General features: G+C 40.3%; 1 protein-coding gene across 1 annotated transcript in view; it reads left to right on the top strand.

Annotated features, from left to right (window-relative positions):
• LOC143710840 (mucin-2) overlaps window positions 1-23,463 on the top strand; it is a 39,304-nt gene extending 15,841 nt beyond the window's left edge. Inside the window, exons 5-15 of the mRNA XM_077202085.1 lie at window positions 1,941-2,150; window positions 2,234-2,362; window positions 2,472-2,589; window positions 10,902-11,040; window positions 11,683-11,793; window positions 11,897-12,076; window positions 12,247-12,486; window positions 12,566-12,722; window positions 12,836-12,964; window positions 21,588-21,728; window positions 23,189-23,463. Of these exons, the coding sequence (XP_077058200.1) occupies window positions 1,941-2,150; window positions 2,234-2,362; window positions 2,472-2,589; window positions 10,902-11,040; window positions 11,683-11,793; window positions 11,897-12,076; window positions 12,247-12,486; window positions 12,566-12,722; window positions 12,836-12,964; window positions 21,588-21,728; window positions 23,189-23,463 (1,829 nt within the window). The remainder of the gene's footprint in view (window positions 1-1,940; window positions 2,151-2,233; window positions 2,363-2,471; window positions 2,590-10,901; window positions 11,041-11,682; window positions 11,794-11,896; window positions 12,077-12,246; window positions 12,487-12,565; window positions 12,723-12,835; window positions 12,965-21,587; window positions 21,729-23,188) is intronic.
• The last annotated feature ends 566 nt before the right edge of the window (window positions 23,464-24,029 follow it).

Raw genomic sequence — 24,029 nt, 5'->3', positions numbered from 1 at the left:
AGGAGATCTAGAAGAAAATAGCGTCACAGTCCAGCTTAAGTAAGTTCAGTGATGATTCATTTTTGTTGTTAAAAAAGTTATTAATTTATTCCATTTATATAGCCTCTCTGGAGAAAACAGTTATGTAATCGTCTAATCGTCAGTTCATTTCTCATATAATAGTGTCAATGCAGGCAGATCAATAATATTGTTGAATATTAAGTGTCCCCAATTAAGCAAACCAAAGACAACAAAGGTGACAAGGAACCAAAACTCCATCAGGTGACAGAATGGAGAAAAAACCTTGGGAGAAACCAGGCTCAGTGGGGGGGCCAGTTCTCCTCTGGTGAATAAACGAACAGTGTTTGATTATGATTTAGGCAGCATTACAGGTCAGAAGTCAGATTGGATAATACTCTAGTTCCATGTGGTTGAAGATCGGAGTCATCACGTTGGTATGGTGAGTTATAAAGTCAGAAATGCGTGATAAAAAGTCACAATTTTGAGTTATAAAGTCAGAATTGTGAGATATAAATGCAGAATTGCGTGATATAAAGTTCAATTCTTTGTACAGCGAGGGAAAATGTCCTTTTTCTCAGAAATTCTAGTTAATGTAACTGGTCCTACTTGACCCCCTCTGAGCAGGATTCGAACCAGGGGTCTCTGGAGTGGGAGGCGGACAGACTAACAAGGGCGACACAGCCACTAGATTGCCTCTTGAGGCCAGGGGAGTGAGGTTTACATGCACTGCTCTCACAGGCCTACGTCTCTTACACTCACCCCCCAATCCTGACTCCCATCAACCGTCACGGCACTAAAATGTAACCGGTCCTACTAGACGCGTTCTTAGCGTGGGAGGTGGGTGACAAGGATCCGCTAACAAGGATCCTAAAGACAGCAGTAGCTGTCTAGCTACTAGCTATTAGACTAGCATCAGTTGCTAGCGCACATCTTGAGACCAGGGGAGTGATGTTTACACACAGCTCTTACTGGCTTACATCTGTTACATTTATACCTCAATTAAACCTTTTATTATACTTTATAATTCACAATCGCAAGTTTATCTCACACTACTGGCTTTAGAACTTGTTTGCAAGTTTATATCTCACAATTTTGACTTTATATCTTGCAATTCTGACTTTATAACTCGCAATTGCGAATTTACATCTTGCAATTTGACTTTAAAACTCACAATTGCAAGTTTAAATCTCACAATTCTGACTATATAACACAATTGTGAGTTTATATCACACAATTCTAAGACAAAAAAAGTCAGAATTTTGAGATGTAAACTTGAAATTTCAAGAAAAATAAGTCAGTCGCGTAAAAAGTCACAATTACCTTTTTTATTTATTATTCTGTGGCAGAAACAAACTTCCATACATTGCAAACGGAACGATAGTGACCCAAAACAAGTGCTGTATCTCACAAACTTGAAATTCAGTTATCTACCATTAAATTTCTAGCACGTTATAAAAAATTTGAGATATTCAACAGTTTTGTTTGAGGAACTTATTAAAACCAAAAAGAGATGGTTTTGCATGTTTACCAATGAGAAATGTAAAAAGCCTAATTTTCCATGTTTGGCCGACCCTTTGACAACATGTGAAAGGATTAAAAGTGTGTAAAATGAGAGCCTCCCATTCTCTTATTTATCCTCCAATGTTTAAAAATATTGTGTGAACGTTAGAGACAATAAGGGAATGTTTTATTTGAACATTTTGCTAACATTATGGGAGTGTTACTTTTGAATGTTCTCTGAAAGGTCTGAAACAAGAATAAGTTATGTAATAACATCTAAAAAATGTTAATTGAAAGCATGAAATAGTGTTGTAGATAAGCACAATTAATCTCTATGAGCACCACTATTTCTGATACCCTGTCTTTACCAAATGCTTAGCCCAAGTGTTTATGTTAGTCATTATGTATTTCAACATATTCATGCTTTTTCTAGACTTCAGTATGTGAGCAGCTGCTCTTAGGCCCATCTTTCAATAGCTGTAAGGACCTCGTACCTCTCGACTTCTTCATCAAAGCCTGTGAATTGGACATGTGCTACTGCACCAACAGGACCAGATCATTTTGTTTTTGCAGAACCATGTCGGAATACTCTCGCCAATGTAAACAGGCAGGTGGAAAGCCTGACTCGTGGAGGATTCAGCAGTTCTGTGGTAAGTTAAAACTTTTCAGCAGCCCGTTCCAACTCTGTTTTAAGTTGAAGTGTGAATGGCATTAACATTACATATCTCTTTAGGTAAATCATGTCCTTACCACAATATGGTGCACCAAGAATGTGGAAACCCTTGTATTAACACTTGTTCAAACCCTGACAAAGGTCATATTTGTAAGGACCACTGTATCGATGGATGTTTCTGTCCTGCAGGTATAATCTGATTTTAAATGTACAGTTGTCAGCTTTTACAATTTTTTTCATGCAAATGCAAAATTATTTCCACACTAAGCAAATGGCAGCATGATATTTTGTGTTATAGGATACCTGTTTGATGACCTCACTGGTAGAGGCTGTATTGCCAAGAATCACTGTCCCTGCATCCACAATGGAATATTATACAAACCTGGACAAACTTACAGAAGTAACTGTAAAGAATGGTGAATATATATTTTATGTATATGTTGCACATCCTCACTACATTCAGTTTTTTGTATCCTACTTTTGAATCCGTTCCAGAATGTTTCTTTTTGTTTTGGTGCGTATGATCCCGCCCACTGCCAATTTACCCAATAGTATTAGGACAAACCGGGTTGCCAGTTGGTGGAAAAAGACCATTTTCACTGGTTTACCATTTCTTTCCTATTTAATCTCTGATATCATGCATACTTCACTTCTTTCTGGTACTGTCCTTACTGCACTTTAAACTGTTGTTAAAACACCTATTCTTAAGAGCCCTGGGACCGACTGAAATAATTTAGAAAATTTTCGTCCCATTTTGAATCTGCCGTTTCTGTCAAAATCCTAGAATTTTTTTTTGCTATCCAGCTCCATGTACACCTTTCTTGTAATAGTTTATATGAGCAGTTTCAATCAGGGTTTCATTCTCATCACAGTGTTGAAACTGCATTTGTAAAGATTTCTAATGATCTATTACTATCTGCTGATTCTGTTTTTTTTTATCAAGACTTATACTTCTTGATCTTAGTGCAGCATTTGATACCATTTCACATTCTATACTCTTGAGCATGCTGGAATGCATTGGAATTACTGGTAGTGGTTTACTGGTGGTTTCGTTCCTATCTCACGGACCGCATTCAATTTGTACAACTTAAACAGTTTAAATCAAAACCCACCTATGTTGTCACTGGTGTTACCCAGGGTTCTGTTTTAGGACCTCTTTTGTTTATTATTTATCTTTTACCAATTGGCATCATCTTTAGGAAATATGATATTCATTTTCATTGTTATGCCGACAACACCCAACTTTACCTGTCTTCTAAACCTTCTTCAAAGTTTCCCTCTTCTGCTCTTGGTGAGTGCTAAAGTGATTTAAAAAAAATGGTTTTCAAGTAATTTTCTAAAATTGAACAGTAGGAAAACAGAAATTCTTCTAGTTGGTTCAAAAAATACTAAGTCAAATATTTATTTTGCGGTAACAGATAATTGCTGTGTTCCTCTGTCTAATCAGGTTAAAAGTTTGGATGTCATTCTTGACAGAACACTGTCTTTTGAAGCTCATATTAACAGTGTTACCGTTCTGCATTCTTTCATAATAGGAATATAAATCGTCTGCGTTCTGTCATTTCACTCAAGAGTACTTCTCTGCTTGTGCATGCTCTTGTAACATCACAAATTGACTATTGTAATGCTTTGTTTTATGTGCTTCCTTCCAAATCTCTTCATAAATTACAGTTGGTAAAGTTGTTAACATTACCAAAACTTCCATTTCTGAACATATTTCTCCTGTTTTACAAAATTTGCATTGGCTCCCAGTTAAATTCCATGTAAATTTTAAAATTTTACCTTTAACTTACAAAGCACTTAACAACTTGGCTCCTTCATATCGTTTAGAATCTAGATCTTGTTCATATACATACTCCTTCCCGCATTTTAAGATCGGCTTCCGCACTTACACTTGTTCTTCCACGACTTCTATGGGGTCACAAGCTTTCGGTTATGCGACACCCCATATATGGAACTCACTTCGGAACTACACATTCAATTCAATTCAAATTTATTTGTATAGCGCTTTTCACAATACACATTGTCTCAAAGCAGCTTTACAGAAAGTGCATTTCGGAAATGTACATAGAAAAATACAGTTAGTTAATCATGTATTAATTTATGGCATAACATATCGCCGGCTTTGAGTCGTCTCTTCACAGGCGTCGAGTCGTCTCTTCACAGGCGTTGGGGCATCTGAAGTCTCCGTGAGAGGCTGGATACAAACTGGAGCTGACGAACGCTATTTACCTCGGGACTAGAGTCCCGAGATAACAGCAGAAAGGCAGATGGGAAATAATTAGCATAGCTGATGTTCATAATGTTAATGCATTCGAACTGATTCAGCAGTAGTATTAAAGGTTAAGCATTAAGTGAATGCTTGGTTAAAGAGATGCGTCTTTAATCTAGTTTTAAACTGGGACAGCGAGTCTGAGTCTCGAACAATATCAGGAAGGCTATTCCAGAGTTTAGGAGCTAAATGCAAGAACGCCCTCCCTCCTTTAGTGGACGTAGATATCCTAGGAATGACCAGAAGCCTCGAATTTAGTGATCTTAAAGAGCGCGATGGATTGTATGGCGATAGAAGGTCTGTTAAATACACAGGAGCTAAACCATTTAGGGCTTTATAGGTCAGTAGGAATACTTTGTAATTGATACGTAACTTAATAGGTAACCAGTGTAGAGATGATAAAATAGGTGTTACATGATCATATTTTCTTGATCTAGTAAGAACTCTAGCGGCTGCATTTTGCACTAACTGTAGCTTGTTTATTGAGGATGCAGGACAACCAGCTAATAAAGCATTACAGTAATCTAGTCTCGAGGTCATGAATGCATGAACTAACTTTTCTGCATCAGAAACAGATAGCATGTTACGTAGCTTAGCAATGTTTCTAAGGTGGAAAAAGGCTGTTCTTGTAATATATGAAATATGATTTTCGAAAGTCAAGTTGCGGTCTAGTATAACACCCTGGTATTTTACTGTAGTGGATAAAGTAACAGGACATCCTTCTAAATTAAAGTTGTATTGTAAGGGATTTTGTGGGTAGTTTTTTGGACCAATAAGTAGTACCTCCGTTTTATCTGAATTTAATAGCAGGAAATTACACGTCATCCAGCATTTTATATCATTTAGACACTCTGTCAATTTAGATAAGTTAGTGTTTTCATCTGGTCGTGATGATATATATAATTGAGTGTCATCAGCATAACAGTGGAAATTAATTCCATGTTTTCTTATAATATTACCAAGTGGCAGCATGTATATTGAGAATAGCAGAGGGCCTAACACCGATCCTTGCGGCACTCCATAGTCTACTGACGTTATCTTTGATTTTTCCCCATTTAAACAGAAAAAATGGTAACGGTCTGATAAGTACGATCTAAACCAGCTTAATGCCTGTCCCTGAACACCAGTGTAGTTTTGTAGTCGATCCAAGAGTATTTTATGATCGATAGTGTCGAACGCAGCGCTAAGATCGAGTAGAACTAGTATTAAGATACAGCCTTGGTCAGAAGCTAAAAGTAAATCATTTGTAATTTTAACTAGCGCAGTTTCTGTGCTAAGATGCGGTCTGAATCCCGACTGGAATTTTTCATAGATATCATTTTCTCGCAAGAAAGAGCACAATGGGCGGACACAACTTTTTCTAGTATTTTAGACATAAATGGAAGATTTGAGATGGGTCTGTAATTTGCTAAGTTATTTGGATCTAATTGCGGTTTCTTAATGAGAGGTTGTATTACTGCCAGCTTGAATATTTTTGGAACATGACCTAAAGATAAAGACGAGTTAATAATATTAAGAAGAGGCTCTTCCACTACAGGTAACACTTCTTTCAGTAGTTTAGTGGGTATTGGATCTAATAAACATGTTGTTGGTTTAGATGCAATGATAAGTTTATTTAGCTCTTCCTGTCCTATAGTTGTAAAGCAAGGAGAAAGGAGAGACGTAACATCAACGTGACGATGTAATTGGGATCACTTCAGGCAGCCCTATCATCTTCGAGTGTCTACAGAACGAGCCAATGAACGCTGGCAAGCGTGAATTGCGTCACTCGCCCCACAGCGTGGGTATAAACTGGAAGCAAGCGCACGTACTCATTGTTTTTCGCTGAGGAGCCGAGATGTATTCGGCTGTACAGCGATGGTCATCAACGGTGCCGACTAGGGATGGGAATTGATAAGAATTTAACTATTCCGATTCCATTATCGATATTGCTTATCGATTCGATTCCTTATCGATTCTCTTATCGATTCTCATTGGGTGAGGGAATAAGTACAAATGTGTTTGTTTGTATTAACTCGCTTTAATATCTGATCAGAAGACACAGCACAGAGTATTAGTGGTTTGAACCTACACTGGTCTCATGGTTCGGTTCGATTACGATTATCATGTCATCGATTCAGTTCAATTCGATATCTCGATGCATTATGATGCAGTGCATCCAATTTTCAATTTTACTTCAAAAGTGATGTGTGCGTGCGCACGCGTGTGTGTGTGTGTGTGTGTGTGTGTATGTGTTCGCCTGTTCGGGAAGTCGCATTGACAGAAACAGTGACATTCCAGTTAAAGTTTCATGGGACTAAAGTCTGTTTATGCCATTAAGAAAATGAAATTCTGTCAAATCAATTTTGTTTTAAAGAAATGTTCATTTAAAAGCAGCGCTCATTCATCAGTGTATAATGTTACCCTGAGACGCGCGCATCCGTCAACGAGTCTGTTGTTGAAGACGATCATCCATTTATAATCACGCGTAACAACACAGAATACTTGTTATTTGACCATCGGGTGCGGATGCCTAAATCAGATAACATTAGGGCGGGTGGATGATTTGTTTTTGGCTGCGGATCCGGGTGATATTGGAGCTCATGCTTACTCTAAAGCAGTCAGACTCTGCAGGCGTTATAACAGCTCGAGTGAACAAGGCTAACGTGGTATTTCAAGTTAGTGGTATTACCTCCTGCATATTCTATTTGTGCGTGACATGAAATATAACCAAAACAACGTAGCGCGTGTGTGACGTCATGACACATTTGCAACGAGCGGAACCGATAAGAGGAATCGTTAAGCAAGCATGCTAACGGTTCCAAGGAATCGTTTCACTGGGCACCGGTTCTGAAGAAGAACCGGTTCTCGATTCCCATCCCTAGTGGCGACGGGACATTATTGACAACGTAACTGGGATCCCTATGGAAAACACCATGGTTGCTGCCACATCCAACGCCCTACGCAAGACTCTCAGAACCCCAACTGGCTGGGGCGGAAGGCCTGCGTAGAGGGAGTTCAAACTGCTGTTCCGTTATACCCCACACAGTGGAACTCTTTGGATAACACTGGGAAAGCGTGCCTTTCCAGGGGAGAGGGACACTGCGGAAGCCACATCCTGCCTGAAGGGAGGTAACATGTGGAGAATTCACATATGGACTGGCCGGTTAGGGGCAGTGCAATATATGGAATGTCACTGGGGTGACTTTCTGCCTGAGAAGGGGGAGGCTACACCGGACAGTGATGGCAGAGCGGACTCTGCCAAGAGAAAAACTAGCGAACGTGTTAGGCGTCGCCAAGCCATCAGTTCTACAGTTATCGGTCAGCGAGGCGCCGTGTGCCAGCACCCAGAAAGAAGCGACACCTAGTGGAGTGGGCTCTCAACCCGGGCGGGCAGGGCACGATTTAGTCTCCTCGCCCCCCTCAGGAACCTGACGATCAGGTTATGCTTTCCGAGCAACTTACCTTCAACTGCATCGTGATGTGTGCCAATACACTTTAAGGGTGGAGGGAGACAGCCTTCACTCCAAGCCATCTTGCAGGAATGAAAGTACTGCTCTGATCAAGCAAATTCTGGGGTTCTCCTCGTGAAAAGAACACCACTCAATGAACAGGTTCTACTTCAACGCGTAGAGGTACCTCGTAGAGGGGGCTCTAGTGGAAGTGATGATGTCAACTACCGCTGGGGGTAGGTCACCTAGAACCTCCACGTCCCATCCAGGGACCAGACATGGAGTTTCCAGAGGTCTAGACACGGATGCCATAGGGTGCCCCTTCTCTGAGAGAGCAGGTCCTCTCTCAGAGGAATGGGCCAGGGAGGGGCTGTCGCGAGGAGCACCAGTACCGGGAACCAGGTCCGGTTGGGCCAATATGGTGCAACTAACAAGACCTGCTCCTCGTCCTCCCTGACCTTGGACAAGGACTGTACAAGAAGGCTCACTGGGGGAAATGCATACTTGCGTTGCATACCAGCTGTGACCCAGAGCATCTGTGCTGAGGGTCCCCTCGGTCAGAGAATAGAACAACTGGCAGTGAGACGTGACCGGGGCGGCAAACAGATCTACCTGTGCGGTCCCGAAGCGCCTGAAAATCATCTGGACCACCTGGGGATGGAGTCGCCATTGACTGGCATTGACAGCACGGTTGAGCAGGCCCGGAATATAAATGGCACGAAGCGACCTCACATGCTTCTGACTCCAAAGGAGGAGATGCTGGGCGAGTTGTGACATGCGGCGAGAGCATAGACCACCCTGACGGTTGATGTACACAACGGTCGCAGTGCTGTCTGTACGGACCAGTACATGCGTTTTGAAGTGGCCCAGCGCAAGATGTACTGCTAACAACTCAAAGCAGTTGATGTGCCAATGCAGTTGAGGCCCCTTCTACAGACCTGAAACTGCATGCTCATTGTACGTGGTCCCCCAGGCGGTGGCAGAGGCATTCGTGGAGACCTCAGTATACCTAGATATTTGTTGTTGGGGAAAGCCTGCCCGCAGGAATGAAGGTTCCGACCACAAGCTGAGAGTTTGGCGACAGTGCGGGGTTACTCGGATCGGGGTTACTCGATCGTGAAACCAGTGTTAGAGTGGCCTCATATGAAGCAATCCGAGCGGCGTTACCTCAGCTGCAGATGCCATATGCCCCGGGAGCCTATGAAAAAATTTCTGTGGTGCCGCTGTTCTGCGCCTGAGTGAACTGAGCAGTTTAACACTGACTGGACACGGACCTCTGTGAGGCGTGCTGTCATGTTGATCGAGTCCAACTCCAAACCGAGAAAAGAGATCCTCTGCCCAGGGTTGAATGTGCGGAGGCGTTAGTGCGTCCGGGACTGCTGCTCGCTGGTGATGAAAGAGACCCTCTTGAGACCCAGAGGTTTCAGAAATTGCTCTTTTATCGGAATTGTGGGTACAAAAATAAAAGGAAACAAAAGATTCTCCGCCCGGCCCGCCACCATCTCCTGAAGAGCAACTTGATCCAGCTCTGGGTCGCCCGTCTCAGGGTCGTTTGCACCTCCGCTTGCCTCCTGGTTTGGCAGCGGCCTGGATGGGACTGGCGGGTTGACTTCCTGCGGGTTGCTCCACGTTAAGGCCTGGATGATGGCTGCTGCTGAGACTTAGAAGGAGCGGAGGATGCTGCGGGAGGCCGACCTCGGCGACGAGCAGACGGAGGGTCTGCGGCTGGTGGAAATCAGATAAGTCTTTTGGCCCAGCGCGTCTACCTGGTTCGAGTTACCATGGCGGCGCACAAGGGAAGAGATTGCTCGTGGAAGGCTGGATGAACAATTTCTTTCTAGCCATAATCCACCAGCTCCCGTGAGCATTCCATTCCTTCCCAATCTGCATTTTGATATCGAGAAGGCATGGAAGAACCCATACTCGGCCCACATCCATCGATATCAGCATGCTAACAATGCAAATATCGAGGGAATGCAATAGCACTGGTATGTGTCGATGCCTCCCATTGAAGATATGTTTGCGAGCTATCTCTCGCTGGGTGAGAGCGTCACTAAAGGCTCAGGTTTCAGAGGAAGGAGAGTGGGATCCAGATGCAGCAAACATTTATTCAAAGAAACATAAATCCAGCCAAAACTGATAAATGCAGACACTGGCAAGGAAGGCAAACAAAACTGACATCAAGCGCACACATAATATCCATAGAAGGACAACACATGACAAAGAACATGAGAAACACTTGGGTATATATCTCAAGGGGAGATTGGCGAACAAGACACACCTGGGAACAATCATGAACTAATCAACAAGAAAAACTACCAAGGTCTACAAAATATGGCACAGAACGGGAAATAACATAAAAGTCCACACAAGACAAGAGGAACACAAGACAGGAGTCATGACAGTACCGAGAAGCGATAGAGACAGGCTGAATAAATGGTTATTTAAAGGAACCGCTGTGATGAGTGTCACAACTGGATTGGTGCCCTGCCTGAACTAGCATGATGCTCAATTTTGCAAATATCATACCTGTTACACTGCTTTGGAATTTGCAGTGTTGATACTAATTTTACCCTTTCATCCTCTAACACAGTGGATCCCAACCCTGCTCCTGGAGTACCCCCAACACTGCATGTTTTCTTTGTCTCCCTAATCAAACACACCTGATTCAACTCATCAGCTGATTATCACATGGGTTAAGACAAAGAAAACGTGCAGTGTTGGGGGTACTCCAGGAGCAAGGTTGGGAACCACTGCTCTAACACACTTGTATGCATCTTTATATATATATATATATATATATATATTATGAGTTTTTTTCAAGCATGTCTGTTTTCTATTTTGTACAATCTGCTCATGCCCACCTAAGTGTTAGGTTTAGGGGTGGACCTTCATGGTGACGTTTTACCTACAAAGTAAAGTTTAAAATAAAGAATGATAAGTTGGATCATACTGTATTCATATTAAATCACCAACTTGTATAATACTAAGGAATACTTACATCAAGACTTATCTGTATGTGCAGTACCTGTAAAGGTAGGAAATGGCAATGTAGCACAAACCTGTGCCATGGAACCTGCACAGTTTATGGAGCTGGCCATTACATTACATTTGATGGGAAAAGATACACTTTTGATGGAGACTGCCAATACACATTAATCAGAGTAAGTACACAATAAATCTATACAATACACAATACACTTTGGTTTCATTTGCTTACATAATATTCTGCCAACAAATGTTTTATGATAACGTTATTAAAATAATAATAATAATAATAATCATACTGTCACATTCACCACCTAGTTGTCTTCGTCTTTGTCATTTTTCACTGTCATCATCACTGTCTAGTGTTTATCCCTGTCTGCACTACAACTCCCTACATCCTCCTCTCTCCACACCTGCACCCCATTCCCCATCACAGACACCTGCAACCAATTATCATTTGTGTCACCTGGGTTCTGTTAATCTGTGTTCATCAGTCTGTGTATTTAATTTCCTCTCTGTTCTATGTTCGGTGTCGGTTATTGTTTGTGTTTAACGCACGTGTTGGTGCCACACGTACTGTTTCGCATTGTTGGCTCCTTTTAGTTATTGTAAATAAACTGTGTTACCCTCATCCTTGTCTTCTGTGGATGTCCACGTTACACATACTAAATATATCTGCAATTGAACTTTTTGTGCCACTATAGAAACTGAATGACAGACCCCAAACTTAGTCCAGGGATTTCCCTGATGTCATTAATAAAAATTATTGTAAGAAAAAAAAAAGGATAATCAGAGACAAATTTGTGTGATTTATACAGGATTATTGTGGTCATGCCAATGCCAGTGCTACTTTCAGTGTTCTCACCGAAAACATACTATGTGGAACTACTGGCACCACATGCTCTAAGGCTGTCAGAGTCTTCCTTGGGGTGAGACTCCTTGGATTTCTACAGTTATATTAGTTTTGTTAATACATATATTTATGAACAGATCACATGTGGTTGATAAATAAACATTATTTTACTCTTTTAGAACAAGGAGATTAAATTGAAAGATGCAGGTTATCAGATTCTTCATAGAGATGAGGGGGTGGACATTGCTTATCAAATTTCGATAAGAGGAATTTACATGGTTATTGAGGCAAATAATGGTCTAATTGTCATGTGGGACCAAAGGACAAATATCTTCATCAAACTCAGTCCAAACTTCAAGGTGAGAAATACATTTAGAGTCAATGACTGCATAACTGCCTCAGAGACTACAGTACAAAAATATATATGCCTCAGAGATTATAGTTTATTGTTAGATTTAGTTCTCTTGAACGGCTATTGGATGTTTTCATATATGATGTGTTAGTTAATATGCATTTTATGCCATCACAGGGTACTGTTTGTGGTCTTTGTGGGAACTATGATGGAAACGCAAACAACGAATTTGTGTTGAGAAATCAGGAGGTAGTCATTGAACCCTTGGAGTTCGGAAATTATTGGAAAGAGTCCTTTAACTGTCCTGTTGCAATGAAAATGAGAAATCCCTGCTCAAATAACCCTTACAGGGAATCATGGGCTCAGAAACAATGTAGTATCATTAAAAGTCAAGTTTTTACAGCATGTCATTCTCAAGTAAGTTAACAGCATAGTGAGCTTGTACAATACCCATTTGTTATTGTATAGATAATCAAATAGTATTTATCTCATTAAGGTGGATCCCAGTCATTTTTATAATGCTTGTGTGAGAGACTCATGTGCCTGTGATAGCGGTGGGGATCGTGACTGCTTGTGTGCTGCTATAGCAGCCTATGCACTAGCCTGTAATGAGGCTGGTACCTGTATTGCTTGGAGAACCCCTAAAATATGCCGTGAGTCACTGATCATTTTCTCAGTTTAATTTGATTAACTGAAAACAAATTACAAGTTAGAGACCAGCACAAAATATTTTTTTTTTCAATTTTCTTTCTTTTTTTTCTTGCAGCATTGTTCTGTGATTATTACAACCCTTTGGATGAATGCGAGTGGCATTACAAACCTTGCGGAGCTCCCTGTATGCAAACCTGCAGAAATCCAACTGGGCAGTGCTCAAGTCAGATACTAGCACTTGAAGGTAAATAAAATGATAACATAACTGAAAAAAACTACAAAAACACTTTTTTTAAATCCAAAAAGTTATGTTGGCGTTCAGACAGATAATAGCAACAGTTATGGATATTGTTGTGTAGGACTAGGATTGGCACGAACACCAGATGTTCTCCACATAATTATCTTGGACAAACAATTCACAATACTGATATTATTATGATTCTAATAGCTATAAATATTTTAAGGAAAAACAGAAAGAACACTATTAGTCAAATTCATTTTTGTTCATAACGTATCAAATCCAGTAAAGAGAGATATGTGACGCAGAATGATGATGAAACACGAGATTAAATAAATAAAAAAAGTGAGAACGTCTTGGGTTATTTGACTGTAACCCTGATTCCTGAAAAAGTCGTAACGAGATGCTGCACTGACAGCGCTATAGAGAAACATCTTTGTTTGACCGGTTGTGAAGTATGTGTGGCAAACACACTAAGAACTTGACTTTAACTCTCTGGGGTCTGAGGTGTTTTCTGCGGGCCCTGGAGGTGTTCTGACATGCCCTGACATTTGTGCTTACTTCTTTTACTTGTAACGTTTTCATGGCTAAAGTCTGATTATGCTGTATTCACCACAAACTCTGCTCAAATAATATGTGACCAGCATGTATGTAAAAGTTTGTAATTTTGAGAAAATTACGTTTATGCGTGTTACCTCAAATGTTTTCATACATTATGACATTATGAAATGAGATTGGAGTAAAGCATACCCTAATGTTTGGTGCGTTTTGCTTTTTTAAATGCACAGCGCAAGTGAACCAAACTCACAGCACTTGCAGAGACTGTTTACTGAGGCGATCGAGCTGCTCCTCACTATGAAACATTATTGTTACCACTTTATAAACATCTACCTTTGAGCAGATATCCACAAACAGCATTTCATAGTAAACTGGTCTAAACATTATAATATTCATCATGTTAGTGTAAACACTCATGCTGTATTTTATATTATATAGCATAAAAACATTTAAAGGTTGCCTACCTGTCTATAGTTTATATTTCAAAATGTTTCCGTCAATTTCATACATTTTAGTCTGGCACCAGTTCAACTAGTAACAATAATAAAACAATAATAACATGCTAACTAATATAAGTGAGAATAAATCCCTGTATGCGAACCTGCAGAAATCCAACTGGGCAGTGCTCAAGTCAGATACTAGCACTTGAAGGTAAATAAAATGATAACATAACTGAAAAACACAACAAAAACATTTTTTTTAAATCCAAAAAGTTATGTTGGGGTTCAGACAGATAATAGCAACAGTTATGGATATTGTTGTGTAGGACTAGGATTGGCACGAACACCAGATATTCTCCACATAATTATCTTGGACAAAACAATTCACAATACTAATATTATTATGATTCTAATAGCTATAAATATTTTAAGGAAAAAAAGAAAGAAAGTGAGAACGTCTTGGGTTACTTGACTGTAACCCTGTAAAAACTTGACTGTAACCCTGACTGTAACCCTGAAAAAGTTGTAACGAGATGCTGCACTGAAAGCGCTATAGACAAACATCTTTGTTTGACCGGTTGTGAAGTATGTGTGGCAAACACACTAAGAACTTGACTTTAACTCTCTGGGGTCTGAGCAGGGCCGGCTCTAGCCCTTTGGTTGCCCTAGGCGAGATTGAGTTTTGCCAGCATGCCTGTGCACAATACTAAGTAAATTTATTTTGTTTGATACCTTAATGGCTGAGATGAGAAGACTTACCTCTATATGGGCTTTCTTCTTATCTTGTTGCTTTCTCCGTTTTCATCCCTGTGCACCAGAGGGTTTCGATCAACACGCCCGCAGCTGAGCACTTGCCTTACGTAACGTAACGTAACCCCCACCCACCCCCATTAGGAAATGATCGACAATAATCATAAATTCAATCTAATAATTAGGTTGACAAGTAATTAAATGTGTGGCTGAGGGGGCGCCTTAGGATTATCATGTTTAATAAACATGTTTTTGTTTCGCTTGTCATTCTAATTCTGTGATTAATGGGAAGTAGGCCAAGGGCGACACTAGAGGGTGCCCGCGCCCCCAACACGTTTGTCGCCCTAGGCAACCGCCTAGTTCGCCTATTCGTTCGGTTCACATGACGTCACTGTAGCTTTGCGCCGCCATCTTGACGACCGACGGTCTCAGTAATGCCTGCAATTTGTTGTGCAGTTAGCTGCAACAACAGCCAAAAGAGGAACCCCGAAGTGGTATTTTATTCTATACCAAAAGAAAAGGATAGAATAAATCTCTCGTATTGTATGAATGTCTAATATTGTATCATGTCTCATCTTTCTGTGCGCACACACCCGACCCGGAGCTTGCAGCCATAGACACCTATACAGCCCGCGAGTAATGAATTTAGCCCGTTTCGTGTCTGAATGGACAAATACACACAACATTATGTTTAAATGCCCGTTTTGGAGAGTATTCACGTAAAATATGTCGGTTATGTCTTAAACAGAGTTGTCATCCAGTCTCTTTGGTAGAGAGAGAGAGCTGAGGAAAACAAAGCGTGCAAATGGAAATGATCGCGGCCGGAAAAACTATCGAGCTCGTTTTTTTTATCGTGGCCTTATCCAGATTAATGTCAGCTAGCCGTGAGCCGTGGCTAACAGCTGGCAAGCTACCAGCTGAGCCACTTAGCTAGCTAACAAATCGCTACCTATTCAGAGCAAACTACCACCAAAATCATACATTTGAATTTCTTTTATAATACCAACATTTCCCATGATTAAATATAAATCCTTGTTGGCCAGGTGCTGCTCTTTTCGTCTTTTACCCATCCAGCAACAGCATATTAATACGCGTCTGTATATTTGAAAGCCTTCAAGCGCTCCCCACTGTATGGGGAGGGGTTATGCACAAGATAAATATATATATATATATCATTGAAGGAAAATTGGGGCAAGTCTGGGGCAGATAATAAAGGACAAAAGAAAACTGGGGGTAACAAATAAGGATCGGAGCCTAAAATTTAAATTTTATCCGTGCATCTCTGTCTTTCTCTCTCATTCAAATGGGCAGTTTGGGCGGCCATACCGGGCGAGATCGGTCTTCAATATGGCGGCGTTCTATTTCTAGTGACGTAGGTGGCATCTATGAATAGCAATCGCCGGCCCTGGGTCTGAGGTGTTTTCTGCGGGCCCTGGAGGTGTTCTGATATGCCCTGACATTTGTGCTTATTTCTTTTACTTGTAACATTTTCATGACTAAAGTCTGATTATGCTGTATTCATTACAAACTCTGCTAACATAATATGTGACTTACAAATTAATATCTTACAAATTAAAGTTTGTAATTTTGAGAAAATTACGTTTATGCGTGTTCCTCAGATGTTCTCATACATTATGACGTTATGAAATGTGATTGGAGTAAAGCATACCCTAATGTTTGGTGAGTTTTGCTTTTATAAATGCACAGCGCAAGTGAACCAAACTCACAGCACTTGCAGAGACCGTTTACTGAGGCGATCGAGCTGCTCCTCACTATGAAACATTATTGTTACCACTTTATAAACATCTACGTTTGAGCAGATATTTGTTTTGATATGAATTATATAATTTAAAAATAGACACTTTCTAAAGACATATCTCTCATGTCTGTGTGGAAAGTATTCGCTGAATTACAGTTCATGTTCTGAATAACCAGTTTCAGAATGAACTTCACACTGAGAGAGATGGCAGAACACCCATCATGGTTTTTGTCTTTATTTTACGAAAATCACAACATTTTGTTTTTATAATGGGTGTACACAGATAAAAGTAGACATTTAACAGTTTTGAATCATATTAGCACTTTTATGTATGACAAAAATCAACTGAGTTATTTGAGTCTCTTTCGCACTGATAAGAAAAAAAGCGAGTCAGGTCAAATCACCTTCATTTATATAGCACTTTTAACAATATGGTCTATTTCAAAGCAGCTTTAAAGTGATATTAGGAAATTAAAGTAATAGAGATTGTTATGGCTTTACAGCAGCTCTAGATTAAAGTTATTGTCCAGCTAAAGTTAGTTTTTATTGATTCACTTCCATCGCAACGATCATTAGTTATTAACTTAAGGGCCGCTAACACAACACCATTCTAACCGAAAATTCTTAAATGCTGCTCATTTGCATAAAACAGTGCCTGGTGGCTCTGAGAATTTTTTATTGCTTCCAAGTAGCCACGTGAATCAGAATTATCCCGACAACGTTTTATTAGTACAGAGGTAAAGGGAAAGAGGCCTTCACAAGGAAAGACTAGTTGACTCTTCAGGACTGCGTTGTCGTTGTGTCCAAGCGCAGGTCCTTCATCAGATCCGAATGTGGCCTGGATCCGGCGGACTGCTGTAAACCTCGGGATAAACAGAGAGATTAATATTAGCGTAGACGCCATCCTTCTTATAATGTACAAAGTGCATCAGGATTTATGGGAAGTGTTCCCGGTTCCAGCTGATCTAAACTATGCAGCCTAAAATTCTTCCCCTCCTATAGCAATGAATGAATAAAATTTTTCGTCAGTGAGACTACACTGCACTGTCCTATGCGATACTGTAGTAGACGGTTGCATAGTTATAATTTTTTTTTCCTGATATTATCAATCATATTAGTAAAGAAGGTCACAAAGTCATTACTGTTGTGCTGCTTGGAAACTTCTGGGCTTGAAACTTTATTTTTCGTCAGTTCAGCAACTGTTTCGAATAGGGGTGGGTATCGGTTGGGTTTTATCTGATACCAGTACCTACTCTGTATTTTTTAAACGGTTCCGGTGCTTAAACGGTTGTTGAAACGGTACTTAAGAAAATGCCAAGCTCCTCGTGCTGCTGACAAGCTTCCTTTTTCGGCAGAGAAATCTGAGGAGCAGATGATGCCGCACGCCAATATAATATGACGACGTAAGAGCGTTGAGGCAGCGCCCGCACCATCAGCCAATGGATTGGCGTGATTCTAAATGGGCTTCAGACAATCGGCACACCCAGAGGGCGTTCTGACGCGTAATTTTACACATGAAATGCAGCCAAACCTTGGAGCGTTTTGTCTTCGGCATCTTCATTAATCCCCTCGCTATCAGCAGACGTTCCGGGAGTCTCCCGCATATTGATAACGGCTCCCTGATGCCTGCAAATTAGTTAAAATTAGCGAGCGAGCAAGAGCATGCACGCGAGACAGAACAGACTGTGCTCCAAACCGTATAGTGCGCGCGCGGCGGAGAGGGAGAGAGCGAGAGATCTTGCGTGTGTGCGCCTCATGACACAGAGAGCCAGGCACCGAAATCAGGCACCGAAATTTTCGTTTTTATTCGGTCTGGTTACTACCGTTTACGTCGGAATCGGTTGCCTATTGGCACCGCGTTTCGGTACCCAACCCTAGTTTCGAATAAATACCTAGGGTTTTGTTTATTTTCTTCTAATACACATTGTAAAATGTGTACCTTGAATGCAATGTAAGTCGCTTTGAATAAAACCATCTGCCAAATGCATAAATGTAAATGTAAAAATGTAAATGTAATAGGGTTGAAAAATAAGCAGATCTAGCAGTTTGTAAGGCCTCTCTGTATCCAAAACTCTAGTTTTGTTTTCTTCCAGTTTCGCTCCATTTTTCTGGCTGCTTTCTTTAGGGCCTGAGTGTGCTCGTTGTACCACGGCGTTGGACTATTTTCTTTGTTCTTCTTTAAGCGCAATTGAGACACTGTGTCTAAAGTGCTGGAAAAGAGAGAGTTAAAAGTTTCTGTCGCAATATCGAGTTCTTCTAAGCTATCTGGGATGCTGAGATGATGAGGAAAATTGTTAATAAAGCAATTTCTAGTGGCAGAAGTGATAGGCCTAACATATTTGTAACACAGAGTCGGCTTTGCAGCCTTGGTTAAATCAAGTTTACACGAGACTAGATAATGATCTGAGATGTCATCGCTCTGCTGCAGAATTTCAACAGCATCAACATTGATTCCATTTGATTATATTAGATCTAGAGTATGATTACGACAATGAGTAGGTCCTGACACGTGTTGTCTAACTCCAATAGTGTTAAGAATGTCTTCAAATGCCAAACCCAATGCATATTTTTCATTATCTACATGTATATTAAAATCACCAACAATTAGGACTTTATCTGCAGCCAGTACTTACTCTGATAGAAAGTCTGCAAATTCTTTGATAAAGTCTGTATGGTGCCCTGGTGGCCTGTATACAGTAGCCAGCACAAATCATGAACGTGATTTATCATTTGCACTATATATTGTTACATTAAGCACCAACACTTCAAAATAATTATAAACTATCACGTATGTACGACGGCTGACCCCTTGTAAAAAATAAAATATTTCCCAAATCTGTTTGACAACCTCGGGGCGAAGTTTCCATTCCCTGTGTGTCGCAGGCTGACAGAAAGTCTGCTCCAACATTGAAATGCCCTGAGAGACAGGAACTGGTCCTGAGTCCAAAGCAGCACCTGCTGCTCTAGCCTGTTCAGATGTATGTAGGTAACTACGATAGTGTTGTCCACCTGTGCTAGGATATGGTAGCCCCTTAACTTTTGGAGGAAGTACTTCAGGGTCAGAAATACAGCCATCAGTTTGTGGCAATTGATGTGCCAATCGAGATTCCTTGGGCTGAATAGCCATCTACGACTGCACCTCAGCCCATGCGGGAAGCATCTGTCGTTAGCATAAACATGGATTATAGAAAAGACACTAAGCACTCGGTGTGTGCCCTTACCCTTATTTGCCTCTGGGTATTGGCCCTAGGTTGAAATCCCCTGGCTCTGAGCCACAGTTGAAACAGTCTCATGTACGGAAGGCCCAAAGGTATCACCGTGGACACAGTGACCATAACACCTAGAATTCTTTGAAATTGATATAAAGTAATTTTCTTGACCTAGCCTATATTGTTCAGAGTGTTTAAGATGGACTCAACACTTGCGGGGGACAGCTGATCCCACATGGTGACCGAGTCCCATACAACCCCTATATATGTTGTACTCTGGGCAAGATAGAGAACTATTTTCTTGGCATTGAGTCTCAACCCCAGAGATACATGATGAGTGATGACGACATCCAATGTCGAAGTGCAAGCTCTTGAGACTGGGCCAAAACCAGCCAGCCATCTATTTAACTTAAAAAGCGGATACCCTAGAGTCGCAATGGAGCCAGAGCTGCATCCATGCAGCTACGACCGCACCGTGCAGGGTGCAGGGTACAATGAAATGTGCAGGGTGCAAGGCTATGTCGAATTGAAGAACCCGATATTGGTAGGCTTTATCCTCGAAAGTGAACCTAAGGAATTTCCTGTGTTGTGGCTGAATTTCTACATGAAAATATGATGTAAACTTTTGACCACAACTGTATGAGTGTGTGATACAGTCGGTACTGCAGGCTAACTTCAGTTAGATATCAATACCCCTTATCATCCTCTACCATGTCCTTTCTCATCTCGTGGAAATTGACACTGGTGGTTCAAAGGGTTCCAATTACCGCAGTGCTTCAGATGAATGGCTGCGGCTGGGAACTGAGGACTGAACTGCATCTGTTCCAGTTTGGGCATGGCTGAAGGCTGAACGGGGAACAGTGAGGCACACTGACTTGTACCATGTGATGGCTTGTACCGCTGCAGATTCCTTTAGGAGTTGATAGTGGTTCCATAGAAACACATAATTCCCAGACCGAGGATGTGAACAGCTCCGAATAGAATGTCACGTGTTGTCATCTTTTGACTACGGTAATTAAGACATGGTATGAATGCAGCATTAAATACACTGAGAATGGTAATCAAAGAAACAGGGAACAGGTGTACACTAATCAGAAAACATAATAACAAATGAATGAGACCTCCGGCAAAGACTATGACAAAGAAAACCATGATCATAAAACAGAACATGACAATGAAACTATTTAACTAAACACAACATGATAAAGAAATTAAACACGACATTACTGTGATAATCTTTAACTTTTTTTCTTTCATTGTGTTGTCTGTAACCAGCATTAAGGTGCAATATTGTCATCTACTTTGTTGGAGTGTCAAACAGATACTGGTGCTGGATTATTTACTATAAAATTCTATATCATTTATGTAAATATTCTGTCCGCCCTTGGTCTAATTTTTTAAAATGTACGATAACATTGCATCTACCACCTATAATAAGCTAATATACATTTTAGCTATAACCGTAGAGGCTATAAATGTCAATTTCGTCTTAATTATTTTGTTTGACCAAACGGTCTATGTGTACACTGTGTGTATTCTGCAAGAAATGTCACCCCCTTGCCCTTAAATATTTTTTGGCCAAAGAAGCTTGAGATATTTTCATTGTGAGTATTGTCCTGTTGAGATATTTTCATTGTCAGTATTGTCCTGTTGAGATATTTTCATTGTCAGTATTGTCCTGTGCTAGCAAGAAATACTCATCTTTTTTTGAAATTCATCTTTTCACATACAGAATATGGTAAGAAAATGGCTCTTTTGGACGCTTCTCAAACAGCTAATTTAAATTTAAAGTATATATAATTTATAATATATAAAAATAATGTGGGGCCTGATCAGCCCTACAATGCCCCTGCCTAGCAATTTATGTCACATAGAGATAACATAATTAATTCTGTGTTTTGTATTTTTGTAAGGTTGTTACCCCAAATGTCCCTCTGGACATCCTTACCTTGATGAGGATACAATGAAATGTGTCAAAAGTGAGCAATGTGGCTGCTATGATAAACAGGGGGAACATTACAGCAATCATGAGAGAGTTCCTTCAACAGAAAACTGTCAAATATGGTATGCTTTCATTTCATGTCAAGAATTACAGCCTAATGTCGTAAAATATAGTTTTAATTTTAAAATGGTTTATTCTATAGCTATTGCAATTCCATGGAGATCAACTGCAAATACAATGCAACAGGTCAGAAAAAAATATTTACACCTCTGGTTTCTTCTATCTTTAATTAGGCACTTAACGGGTTGAGTAAATGTCTTTATTCCCAAATTTGTAGCTTGCACCTGCATATTCAAAGGGAAAAAATATCTATATGGGGATACAATATACAATACTACAGATGGACTTGGCAGCTGCATGACAGCTGTCTGTGAAGAACATGGAGTAATTCAAAAAGATTCATACACTTGTCAAACATCACATCCAACAACAACCTATAGTCCAACTCCTATATTTGACTTCTCTACTAAAACAACAGGTAACTGTTTTACTACTATCTTCTCAAGTACAACAAGTTTTTAGTCTTTATATAGTTATATGTCTCCCTGAGTTAAAACAAGTATTTCATGAGTTGATATTTTTGAAAAATGCAATCTGATATATTTTGTTGGCACTGAAATGTTTTTTATAAAGTATATAACTTTGATAACGTTGATAGTTTGTTGTGTAATGAGGGCAAAATGGTTCCTTTAAATGTACTGTACAGTTTACCATCCATGTTGTTTGTAAGTCATACACCAATCATTAGGTTTGAGAAAGGAGATGCTGCATCACTGCTTGCAATTCATAGCAGCAAACAGCTTAATGATTGTTAAAGTGTCATTAAGTGTAATGGTTTTAATTATCTTTGTATAATCAAGTGTTCTTATAAAATTAAATATTTTAATTTTGAATATTATTGCAGAGACAACTGTTCCAGCCAAATACACTGCAGATACTGTTCCAACAAATACCTTATTTTCATTCAGCACGTCCACCCCTACTACAAGCATATCTACTCCAAAAACAACTTCTACTTCTACACCTTCACCAAGTTTGTCAATCAGCACGCCTATACCACCAACAACACCAACAGTTCAAAAATCCTACACTGTTACTAGTAAATTAACACCTCCGTCAACAAAAGCATTTACTACAAGTGCTTCAACAGCTTCTTCAACATCCACAACACTGAAAACAACCACTCTTACTCCTAACCCTGGATGTATTTGCCATTGGTCAGACTGGAACGACTTTGGTGCCCCAACAACAGGTCCTGGAGGTGGTGAAGTCGTACCTATTGAAAGAATAAAAGATACCTCTACTTGGATATGTTCGGCACTAAAGGAAGTAGAATGCCGTGCGAAACTTTATCCTGGAGTTCCTCTTTCACAGCTTGGCCAGGTTGTGAAATGCAATATGAAAGATGGACTAATTTGCTTGAACAAAAACCAAGGCCTTGCACAGCAATGCTGTGACTATGAGATTAGAGCATTCTGTTGTGATGAAAACTGTGGCAACAACACAACAAAGTCCTTAAGTACACCTGCTACAACGTCAACAACAAGCAAACATCTACCACCAAGTATGACATCAGCAGTCCAAAGTTTCTCTGCTGTTACAAGCATCACAAAAGATTCTTCAACAATTTCTGCTGGTACACCTTTACCAACATTTTCAAACAGCATGCCTACACCACCAACTATAACATCAACTCAAACAACACAACCATCTACAACTGCATCAACAACTTCTCCAACATTCACAACATTAAAAACAAGCATTCTTCCTCTTATCCCTGGATGTAACTGTCATTGGTCAGATTGGAATGACTTTGGTGGCCCGACACCAGGTCTTGATGGTGGTGAAATAGTACCTATTGAAAGAATAATTAACACCTCTCCTAGCATCTGCTCAGCAGTAAAAGACGTACAATGCCGTGCAAAACGTTATCCTGGAGTTCCTCTTACAAAGCTTGGCCAGGTTGTGATGTGCAATACAAAAGATGGATTAGTTTGCTTTAACAAACACCAAAGCCTTGCACAGCAATGCTATGAGTATGAGATAAGAGCATTGTGTTGTGATAAAAACTGTGGGAACATCCCAACACAGTCCTTAAGTACATCTGCTACACCAATGTCACAAACAAGCATACATCTACCACCAAGTACAACATCAGCAGTCCAAATTTCCTCCACAGTTACAAGCATACTAACAAATACATCAACAACAATTGCTGCTAGTGCACCTTCAAAAGTATTCTCAAACAGCATGCCTACACCACAAACTACGACATCACCAAACCATATTCCCACAACAAGCATAAGCATATCAACAACTACAGCAGCAACTTCCACAATTATTTCTACCAAAC

Source organism: Siphateles boraxobius, unplaced genomic scaffold (assembly GCF_051911475.1).
Source record: "Siphateles boraxobius isolate OS27281-9 unplaced genomic scaffold, OSU_SipBor_1 48, whole genome shotgun sequence".
Lineage (NCBI taxonomy): Eukaryota > Metazoa > Chordata > Actinopteri > Cypriniformes > Leuciscidae > Siphateles > Siphateles boraxobius.
This window is presented reverse-complemented; position numbering and strand designations above follow the sequence as displayed.